This window comes from Octopus bimaculoides, chromosome 3 (genome assembly GCF_001194135.2).
Source record: "Octopus bimaculoides isolate UCB-OBI-ISO-001 chromosome 3, ASM119413v2, whole genome shotgun sequence".
NCBI classification, from domain to species: domain Eukaryota; kingdom Metazoa; phylum Mollusca; class Cephalopoda; order Octopoda; family Octopodidae; genus Octopus; species Octopus bimaculoides.
In genome coordinates this window covers 44,556,452-44,568,420 of record NC_068983.1, presented here as the reverse complement: position 1 = coordinate 44,568,420, position 11,969 = coordinate 44,556,452, and the positions used below count along the sequence as shown (strand labels likewise).

The 11,969-nt window shown below is 38.1% G+C and overlaps 1 protein-coding gene across 1 annotated transcript in view; it reads left to right on the top strand.

Annotated features, from left to right (window-relative positions):
* Window positions 1–7,908, top strand: part of LOC128247284 (megakaryocyte-associated tyrosine-protein kinase-like) — a 14,821-nt gene extending 6,913 nt beyond the window's left edge. The window contains exons 2-3 of the mRNA XM_052966159.1: window positions 2,008–2,174; window positions 3,867–7,908. Of these exons, the coding sequence (XP_052822119.1) occupies window positions 2,008–2,174; window positions 3,867–4,155 (456 nt within the window). The 3' untranslated portion in view covers window positions 4,156–7,908. The remainder of the gene's footprint in view (window positions 1–2,007; window positions 2,175–3,866) is intronic.
* Window positions 7,909–11,969: the final 4,061 nt, after the last annotated feature.

Below are 11,969 nucleotides of genomic sequence, written 5' to 3'. Positions count from 1 at the left end.
TATATATATATATATATATATATATATATATGTATGTGTATATATATATATATATGTATGTATGTGTGTGTCTGTGTTTGTCCTCCCAACATCGCTTGACAACCGATGGGGGTGTGTTTACGTCCCTGTAACTTAGCAGTTCGGCAAAAGAGACCGATAAAATAAGTACTAGGCATACAAAGAATAAGTCCTGGGGTCGATTTGCTTGACTAAAGGTGGTGCTCCAGCATGGCCACAGTCAAATGACTGAAACAAGTAAAAGAGTAAAGAGTATGGTTGTATGATTAAGAAGTTTCACTCCCAACTACACAGTTTCAATATGCATATAAATGCATGTATATATATCATCATCATCATCATCATTTAATGTACATTGTCCATGCTGGCATGAGTTGGACGGTTTTGACTGGGGCTAGTAAGCTGGAAGGCTGCACCAGTCTCTAGTCTGATTTGGCAAGGTTTTCTATGGCTGGCTGCCATTCCTAATGCCATGCATGGTGGTGGTTTATTGTATTGGATATTTGCTGTATAAAGTGTGTCTTATGTTTGTGGATAGTTTTGTCTGGGTTGTATTATTAAATTGATAGTATCATGGTGTTTGGGCCTGTTTCATTATTTTGCTTTTGTAATTGTTTTTTAGTCAGGCATTGGTCTTGTGCAGAAAAAAATCAGTCCTTCCATTTCAGCTTTTAGTCCAGAGCTTTTGAGTCATTATTCACTTCTCTGTCAAGCCTTGCAGGGTATTGGCCATGAAGTGATTTTTCTCTCCGTTTCTTCTTTAGTATGTTTTGTAGTTCTGTTTTCATGTTTGATTTTTGTCTTTTTGACTATTTCTGTCATGTTGTCATCTGAGATTAGCATATCAATGTAGTTTGTTTCTATTTTGTATTTTGTCCCCTTCTTATGTATAGAGAAAAGCATTCTCTTTTTCTTGTGTTACTTTATTACATGTAGCAGTCTTCCACTTTTTGTCTCTAAGTATCTTTCTAGTCCAACTGTCATTATTTTATAGTAGTTCTCTATTTGTGTCAGGCTATGGCATCCTGAGTGGGGTAGATATATGCTGTCTGCTTCTGCTTTGGGGTGGTGACTTCGGTTTGCTGTTAACACTTTTCTTGTTTTTCTATCTAAGCTTCTCAGTTCACTGATCTTCCAGTTTATTATGTTGAACCTGTAATTTATGATTAGTATGGCTAGCATGTTTATCTCTATTATCTTATGCTGCAGAGGTTGACTTTGCCATTCATCCTTTCAGGGTTGATAAATTAAGTACCAGTGAAACATTGGGACTGATGTAATCAACTAGTCCCCTCCCCAAAAATTTCAGGCCTTGTGCCTATAGTAGAAAGGACTATTATTATTATTTCTTTTTTTCTCTGGTTTTGTTGGAACTCCTGGAGTCTTGCATATGTAGCAGGCTTGCTGCCTGCAGCCTATTCTACCATGCTATCTCTTCTTTTCAACTATCTAATACTTCCTTGATTATTCTGGCCATGCCAAGGAGACAAACCTTTTGTAACAGATCTACTGGGCACTCTATTCCAGTTTCCTTTATGTTCAGGTCGAGTAGCCCATCTCACTCAAAATGACCCTGAATAAAGTTTGTTTAAGGATGTTGAGCAAAACACCCATGTTTCCAAAGGTGATTTATTCAAACCCCAAAGAATTCCTCTCAACACATGGCTATGATGCTCCCCCACTACGTCTGCTCATGATCAGAGATGCACATATCGTCTGCCACCAAGAGACATGCTCAACTGGTTAAGGTCAAACAACTGACAAGCAAATCTGTGGTACTGAGCAGAATATTTGCTGTATCCCATCTTTTATACCAAGACAAAACAATGTACATGATAACACTTCCAATCAATTAAGACAAGAAGCCATGAGAGCCACTGCCTGGTACTGCATCCAGGCATTTATTAATTATTATTATTATTATTATTATTATTATTATTATTGTTATTATTATTATTGTTATTATTATTATTATTATTATTATTCCAGGGAATGCGTTATCTTCAATCAAAACATATTACTCATCTGGATTTAGCAGCTCGTAATATTTTACTTACTGTTGACACACATGTGAAGATTACTGATTTTGGTTTGGCCAAACAAATGGATTCAGATGTATATAAAGTAAAATCTGAACGGAGTCTCCCACTATGCTGGTATGAAGTGTTTCTTATTGTTTTGTTTCTATTTGTTCCTTTTTGTAACATGCTTCCACTATCTTAACTTTTTACCAGATGCTCCCACCTATATATATAAATGCAGAGTAGTTCTGTATTTTCTCTATAGCAAGACATCTCTGCTTTCCCTGGCATAAAAAAAACATCACCTCTCCACCCTCTCAGATACTCCATTACAACTTAAGAGGGCTTTTTCCTTTTGTCCCATATTCTCTTTTTTTTATTCTTTCCTGTCTTGCAAATTACTTGGCAACTGCACTAGTGCTGGTGCCATATAAAAAGTACCCAGTACACCTTGTAAAGTGGTTGTTATTTAGGAGGGCCATCCAGCCATATAAACCATGCCAAAGCTGACATAGGAGCTTGACAAAATTCTATGACTTGTTGGATTCTATTAAACTGTCTAAGCTATACTAGCTTGGAAAACAGACCATAAATGATGATGATGAAGAAGAGAGTATGCTCTAACACATCTTCGTCACCATCTTATCTCACTTTCTATCTGGGGTAACCATATATCTACCCTACATCAAAACACCAACTCCTGTCTATCATACTTTGACCTCTCGTCATTTGGCATAAATCCACCTTTCTGAGCACTATTCCCCTCTTATTTTGAGGGATCTTGTCTTGCAAGTTACTTGGTGACTTCATTGGTGTTGGTGCCATGTAAGAAGCATCCAATACAATCTGTAAAGTGGCTGGTATCCAACTGTAGAAACAATACCAAAGCAGACATTGGAGCTTTGCACGGTCCTTTGGTTTGCTAGCTCCTGTTGAACCACCCAACCCATACCAGGGTGATGATTGCTAGAAATAATAATAATAATAATAATAATAATATTGAAATTATTGTATACAGTGCTCAGGTGCACTACAACTTGTCGAAAGTGCATATAAAGCATATGCAGTATTGTACAAATGTCTGGAAAGTGAACAGTGTATGAGTCAGATACATGCTTGCGTGTGTATGGAGGGAAGAAAATCAGGTGTAGTGTTGGCGAATCTCAGAAAGCATGGAAGTTTTGAAGGATGCAGAGCTCCAACAACTAACAACTGATGCTGGCAGTTTGTTCCATACTTCAGCAACTTTTAGCATGAAAAAATGTTTCTGAAAGTCATGGGAGCTGTGCTGTTTTCTGACTTTGTAAACATGTCCACGGGTGTTAGACAGGTGGAGTTTGAAAAGGTGTATTAAAACAGGTGGAGTTTGAAAAGGTGGTTAGACAGGTGGCGTTTGAAAAGTTTGAAAATGAAAGTTATTTGAACTGTTCTCTGCTTGCTTTATTAGTTCTACTGATAATTCTGTGCAACTAATAAGCCAATAAAGTAAATTCTTTATGGTTACTTGAACTGCACAACATAGTAGCTAAATTATCCCTCAGATCTTAGCCTAACTAAGGAAGCTCTCTGTTTTTGTTCTAATTTACAAGGAATAGCAGCCAAATTTTACCTCAAATCATAACCCAATTATAGGGTAATAAATTATTAGAGATATTACGCCTGAAATTATGCTTAGAGGCAACTCAGGTCTCAATAATAACATTACAAATCTTTATTTTTTACTCTTTTGTTTTTCCCTCACTCAGCCTTTTTCCATTTTGGAGAAAGAGACTGGGAATCAATTCTGGAAACTAAAACTTCTTTTTCTCTCACTTTATTTTTCTGAAGGTCTGCTCCTGAAGTTATTAACAATGAAATCACAACTCAAGCTGATGTTTGGAGTTATGGTGTACTGATGTGGGAATGTTTCACCTCTGGAAAACGGCCTATACTACCTAATGTAAAATTTGCCAAAGAAAACTACATACATGCATGGCAGACTGGGCAGCGTCTTCCTAAACCAGAAAAGTGTTCTGAAAAACATTATGAGCTAATGAAGACGTGTTGGGAATATAAGCCTCAAAAAAGAGCAAACTTTGATTGCATTATTCAAAGTTTAATGCCAATGAAGTTTTGAAGTGTGTGCATCTGCATAGGTTATTCATATATGAGAATGTGTGTGTGTGTGTGTGTGTGTGTGTGCGCACCAGTGTAATTGTGTCATGTTTTATTCCTATATCAAAAAAATGATAAACCTTATCTATTTGATAAACACAGAGTGATAATATAAAAAGTGGACTGAAAAAAAATTCTGATATAGATACGAGTGATTAAAAATTCTTGTTGGGGAGTAACTCAGCATTATTACAATTTAAAGTTGGAAAACCTGTTTATTAGGAAATATCAAAAAAAAAAAAAGAAAAAGAAAGAAAATCATTTGGAAATTCTGTATAGATGTGAAAGGAAAAATTTCTGTAATTACACACACACACACACACACACACACACACATGTACTCTCACAAACTCATCATCATCATCATCATAGTTTAACGTCCGCCTTCCATGCTAGCATGGGTTGGATGATTTGACTGAGGACTGGTGAACCAGATGGCTGCACCAGGCTCCAATCTGATCTGGCAAAGTTTCTACAGCTGGATGCCCTTCCTAACGCCAACCACTCCGAGAGTGTAGTGGGTGCTTTTACGTGCTACCGGCACAAGGCCAGTCACACGGTACTGGCAACAGCCACGCTCAAAATGGTGTTTTTTACGTGCCACCTGCACAGGGGCCAGTCCAGCGGCACTGGCAACGACCTCGCTTGAATGGCAACCACCTCGCTCGAATTCATATATTTATTTACAGTGGTGGGCCTATATTTTGTGGGGCCTGAAACTTAAACTGTTAGTTGAAGGGCCCTTCACAACCTGTGATAATAGGGCAACATCCAACAAATTTTGAAAGGTCATACTGCCCTTTCAAGTAAGCCCCTTTGGAACTTGTTGGAGGTCTTAAAGGTAGAGAACAAAGTGATGGAGTGAGGTTCTTGAAAATGGAGCCATGCAGTGTACCTCTTCCTACTGACAACTAGGTCTGACTGATCTCAATAATTTTTTTCCATGGTAGATCACAGTCCTTTTTAACAATTCAACTGCTATATCTCAGTTTCATTAAACTTGCTGTAATGGGTTACCTCACATGTCAAAGTCACCAGTATAAATAAAAATTCCCTGTACCTTATAATTTCATAGTTATAAGTGGATGAATACTAGGGATGGTTTATATACATACGTCAAGCATTGTAGAATGGTTGCTGTAACAGCAGGACCACTGCAAATATAATCTTTGCATACACCTATAGGTACGATTGTAAGCCTGATGCTCTAATCACTGAGCCATGTGACTTCACAATCATTAAAATATTTCTTAGAAAAACATTGCAATGAAGCACTCGTACTACAAAGAGTACATGTATTGTTTTATACCTTTATTTGTTTCAGTTATTTGACCGTAGCCATGCTGGAGCACTGCTTTTAGTTGAACAAATCAACCCCAGGACTTATTCTTTGTAAGCCTAGTACTCGTTCTATCGGTCTCTTTTGCTGAACCGCTAAGAGTACTACATGAAGTGCATTTTACAAAATCCTTTTTCTTTATTATTTATTTTTTATTTTTGTTACATAAGGTGCAGGAGTGGCTGTGTGGTAAGTCACTTGCTTACCAGCCACATGGTTCCAGGTTCAGTCACACTGCATGGCACCTTGGGCAAGTGTCTCCTACTATAGCCTTGGGCTGATCAAATCCTTGTGAGTGGATTTGGTAGATGGAAACTGAAAGAAGCCTGTTGTATATATATGTGTGTGTGTGTGTGTATGTCTGTGTTTGTCCCCCAACCATTGCTTGACAACCATTGGTGATGTATTTACATCCCTGTAACTTAGTGGTTCAGTAAAAGAGACCGACAGAACGAGTACTAGGCTTACAAAGAATAAGTCCTGGGGTTGATTTGTTCAACTAAAAGCAGTGCTCCAGCATGGCTACGGTCAAATAACTGAAACAGATAAAGGTATAAAACAATACATGTACTCTTTGTAGTACGAGTGCTTCATTGCAATGTTTTTCTAAGAAATATTTTATTGATTGTGAAGTCACATGGCTCAGTGGTTAGAGCATCAGGCTTACAGTCGTGAAGTTGTGAGTTCAATTCCCAGACTGGGCCATGTATTGTGTTCTTGAGCAAGACACTTTATTTCACATTGCTCCAGTTCACTCAGCTGTAGAAATGAGTTGCGACATCATTGGTGCCATGTTGTATTGGCCTTTGCCCTTACCTTGGACAACATTAGTAGCTTGGAAAGGGGAGGCTGGTATGCATGGGCGATTGCTGGTCTTCTACAGAGAACCTTGCTTCAAAGGGTAACTTTCTAGGTGTAATCCCATGGTTATTCATGACCAAAGGAGTCTTTACTCTATTTTATGGATGAAGAATTTATACACTTTTCAGCTATGGTAAACCAAAATTTGTTCCTTATAAAGGCTCACTTTGAGAAATTCCTTTCTGATTAACAACTCTCGTTAGACATTGTCAAGTACAGCTCAAGTGTAGTAGTAATATTGCAGAACATTTCAATGAAGTGTTGCTCAAAAATAAGTTGAATTCCTATGTATTGCATTTTGGATGACAAATTTCCTTTTGGGTTCTGAGGTTTCCCAAGTTGCTAATAGTCTCTGAACTGATAACATTTGTTTACTAATTTGTGGTCACTATTATCTTTGTAATAATAAGTTTAATATCATCCTCATCAGTTTCAGTATTGGTTACCAATTCTGAGAGGAACTTGAATTTGTTTTGCAATCCGCTCATACAAGCCAATCTTATATAAGCGAAGTACCAAACAGTTATAGATTTGATTTAGAATTTCTATCTTAAATTTATCTCATCTCAAAGAAGCTCTGTCTTGTTCTATCTGATAATTTCTTTGTAGCACTGAGAATAACTTGAGGTGCCGTCTTCATTCAAACATTGTTATTTGTGATTCCCAGAGTGCAGTCTTGTCTAACTTTTCTCTTTTATAAACAAAAGTAAACATTATAAAAGATGGCTTTCAGATACATAAAAAACCAGAGATTTGGAGTTTCTGGTTTTGATGAAATTCTCCAACACTTCTTCCTAAGCTACTGTTACAAGAGCATTTTCCAAGTCCAACTTTATCAATTTGCAGTATGAATTCTTTGTATCTCATTCAGGCTTTTCTTTCCAGTTTTCAAAAATATATTTGAGACTTTGTAAAATACCGGTGATTTAATTGTTTACTGCTTCTTAATGTGCTTACCATCTGCTTACACTTAGGCTCTTCAAAATAAAGTTAGATTATCCTGTGTTTGAAATCCTCCAGAAAATGCTATTTTAAGCATGTTGGGGATTTTCAGGAAAAAAAAAAAACAAAAAAAAAAAACATGCAGTTCTTGCAAAATGTCAAAATATTCAAAAACTTCATGTACAATGGACATTGCCTTTTTTTCTATAGGATTACTTGAATAGTCTGCACATGGTACATGGTCTACATGTCTTTTAATGTTTTTTAAGAGTTCTCTGAGCTTTTCATGTTGAAACCATGATTGTGTAGTAACGCTGTGCGCATGCGTAGTCTCACGCATGCGTGGAATTCAACATCCAAGCTTTCCCGCTTTATTCTGTCTCTTTTCTCGCCTGGCCGGCATTGAGCAAGGACGTGTCTAGCTGTCTCTCTCCATCTTTCGAACTCACGCTAGACAGCTCACATCAACATACCAACGTCCCAACAACCATGTTCTTACACACAGAAGACGTCTCAACAACCAAGAATAAAGCTGTATATATTCCACCATGAATAAATATTGTTGAGTTGATAGTTTGGAGTTCAGCGTTCCGTTCATTCTAATTTAATATAGGAAATTGGGTGTACACCTAATGATGTATAACCCACTTTCCTATAATTGTATGACTAATATCAAATAAAAGCTTATGTCCATTTTGTGATTATATATTTTGTTGAACAAGATTATGGACAAATAGTTTTCTATCAGTGAAAATGTTAAGAATCTCTAGGGTTTTCCATTATAGCAGCATCAAATCACAATTTCCATCTGGTCAGCATATGTCAAGTCAGGTGTACTTGGTTGATTTCATTTTCAGTTCCACCTGGCACTTGATTTCCATCAATTCTTCATAACACAGTTTTGGATAGATAAATAACCTTTCCTTTCTTTATTTTTACAATTCTCAAGATGTCCATGTAAAATGGGTCAAACTCTGCAATAAGTTCAATGTCCCTAGGAAGTTTCCATTATTTTCGGAGACCCCCCACTTCTCCTAAATAACCTCTAAATACTAAGTGTTTCACTAAATGCCAAATGTCTTCATGATGGCAGTAAATCATTTTACTTCTTCAAAATGATACTGCATGTTTATTTTTTTGTATCTGTTCTTGCAGCTGTTGATCCATAGTGTTTTTATTTGATTCTCTTGTTATCCAGCACAACGTATCATCTTATGTTCCATGTCTTCGTGCTGTTTAAAGTTGTAAGTATAAACAGCCAATCAGAAAACACAATTGTTACAAATTACATATTTGTTATTTAGAAAAGTATGTACAAATAAAAACACTATATCCAGCCTTTGCTCTTTGGATTAAACTAACCAAGATCTCATTACAGTCTTACTGTTTACTGCTTTCACAACATCCATTTGACAAATATCTGTTTCAGCTCCTTGTAAACCTTGTTGTATGCATCATCCATTATTTATTAATTTTTGAGGGAAGACAAAAATGATATTTTATATTAAACACTTCTACATGAAATCAGTCAACAATTATGAGTCTGTGAAGCTAATCTAGTGTGCAACTGGTACTTTATTTTGCCTGTGCTTGTGCCACCTCACCTGTGCTTGTGCCACCTCGCCTGTGCTTGTGCCATCTCACTTGTGCTTGTGCTACCTTGCCTGTGATTGTGCTACCTCACCCGTGCTTGTGCCACCTCACTTGTGCTTGTGCCAACCCCACTTGTGCATGTACCACCTTGCCTGTGTTTGTGTCACCTCGTCTGTGCTTGTGCCACCTCAATTGTGCTTGTACCACTTTGCCCGTGCTTGTGACACCTCGCCTATGCTTGTACCACCTCGCCTGTGCTTGTGCCATCTCACCTGTGCTTGTGCCACCTCACCTGTGCTTGTGCCATCTCACCTGTGCTTGTTCCACCTTGCCTGTGATTGTGCTACCTTGCCTGTGCTTGTGCCAACCTTACCTGTGATTGTGCCACCTTGCTTGTGCTTGTGCCAACCTCGCCTGTACTTGTGTCACCTCGCCAATGCTTGTGCCACATAGAAAGCTAAGTCCACTCTGCTGGATAGTTGGTGTTAGGAAGAGTATCCAGCTGTAAAAATCCTGCCAAAGCAGTCACAGAACTCTGGTGCAGGCTTCTGCCTGGCTGGCCCCTGTCAAGCCATCCCAACTATGCCAGTATGGAAGGCAAACATTAAATGATGATTACAATAACCTCCTGAAGGCTAAATGGCAAAGTTTATCTTGGCAGGATTTGAGCTGAGAATGTAAAGAACCAGAAGAAAACATCACTAAACATTTTGTCCAGTGCACTGATGATTCTGCCATTTTTCCATCTTCTTAATAATGATTTCAGATTTTGGCATAAAGCCAGCCCATGTTTCACTACCATGCAGCATTGCTGTTCACACATAGGTATCAAACAGTCTGCCTTTCACTCTGAGAGAGAGGCCTTTTGTTGCCAGCAGGGGTAGTACTCACTGAACTTTGCTCAACCTAATCTTATTCTCACAGCTATGCTCTCAGAACATCCACCTCCACTATTAACCTGGTTGCCTAGATACCGCAAGCTACCTACTACCTCTAGCTTGCAACCCTGGCAGTTGGTAGAGTCTGTCATTAAAAATGAAATGTCCAATTTTCTTATGTACCAAGTTTGACAGTTGTTAACTCTAATGTTTCATCGTAACAATTCTTTGTTTTACAACATTGAAGAGTTACATCATCATTTTTTGAAATGCAAGTCATTGAGTCTGTTTATATTATACGTTTTCCCTTTGTAAATCAATTTTTGTGAACCCATGGATAAATAAAAAATTTATGTTGTTTTTGAATATGAGTCCCATCGTGTAACCAATGCATCCCAAACAGCTCAAAACATCAATGAGGTGTTTGGTGAAGATGTGGCGAATGAGCTTGCTGCATGTCAATGGTTTGAGAAGTTCCAGTTTGGTGACTTTACTCTTGAAGGTCAGCCCCATGGTAGACCTGAGACCAAGGTAGATAATGATGAACTGGAAACTGTAGTGGAAGTGGATGCATTTCAAACTATGCATGAGTTAGCAGTAAGGTTTGATGTTTTGATTTGCCAATCTGGTGGCACATAAAATGCACCCACTACTCTCTTGGAGTGGTTGGTGTTAGGAAGGGCATCCAGCTATAGAAACTTTGCCAGATTAGATTGGAACCTGGTGTAGCCTACTGGCTTGCCAGTCATCAGTCAAACTGTCCAACCCATGCCAGCATGGAAAGAGGACATTAAACCATGATCAGGGATATACTGTTTAATAACAACTACAACAGTGGAAGGCGAAAATCACCCAGCAGCAGCTGTGACAATGCTACATGTACTGACTGCCAACCACATGTGAAGACAAAATCCACCTATTCATATAGGAGGACAGGGAATGGAAAAATCACTGATACTGCAATCAGTTGCCCAGCTGAATAACAAAATCCTTTGTAATATGTAGAAGCAACAGCTCCCTAAATTTCTTTTTTACCACCATCCTTAGTGGCTACTAAGCTTTAAGTACACAACTTCATTACTAATTAGGCCACAAATTAGCAGCAAAGATAACAAAAGCTGTAAACTACTTCTTGAGAGCCTTCTGAGCTATTTTAAGATTTTATTCCACATGTACTCTTAATGCTAATTTTCTCATTTGCATCTTCCACACATAATTATTTTGTATCTGTGATCAATCTACTATTTTGCATACTGAGTATAACCATAGCCCAGGCTGAAGGGTCTTTCTAAAACTTTAACCTCCATTAAATTTATTTTGAGGCCTTCATGTAATCAGAATACAAGTTCTCACAGAAAGCAGGTCTTAAGCTTGCGTTATAGCCTAAAGACTAATGAATATAAAGGGGCTTAAAACTGAGCCCCAACAGACCCCTACTTGTATAGTAAATTTGCTTATTAAATTCTTTGTTGACTGTACTTTTGTAAATGTTTCATACAGTCCTCATAAGCCATTCATGTTTTAATCATCATCATCATCATCGTTTAACGTCCGCTTTCCATGCTAGCATGGGTTGGACGATTTGACTGAGGACTGGTGAACCAGATGGTTACACCAGGCTCCAATCTGATTTGGCAGAGTTTCTACAGCTGGATGCCCTTCCTAACGCCAGCCACTCCAAGAGTATAGTGGGTGCTTTTACATGCCACCAGCACGAAGGCCAGTCAGGCGGTACTGGCAACAGCCACGCTCAAAATGGTGTATTTTACGTGCCACCTGCACAGGAGCCAGTCCAGCAGTACTGGCAACGAACTTGCTCGAATGTCTTTTCACGTGCGAGGAGGGCGACGTTGGTAACGATCACGCTCAGACGGTGCTCTTAGTGATCTACTGGTACAGGTGCCATCATGATTTCACTTTCGCTTGCCTCAACAAGTCTTCGTAAGCCAAGTTTAGTGTTTTAAGGTGATCTAAATTAAAATCTTCTTGCAAAATGTTATGTTAATTTATGTTCTAAATGTCAGTTTAATAATGACTGGATAGTTTTACTAAATTCTTTATTGCTTTCAAATTTAATTGAAACTAAAGCAGTGTGTTTTGATGAAAGTATAAGTAACAAATATTTGGGTAAACATTTGTTCATGTATTAAATAACAACATTAA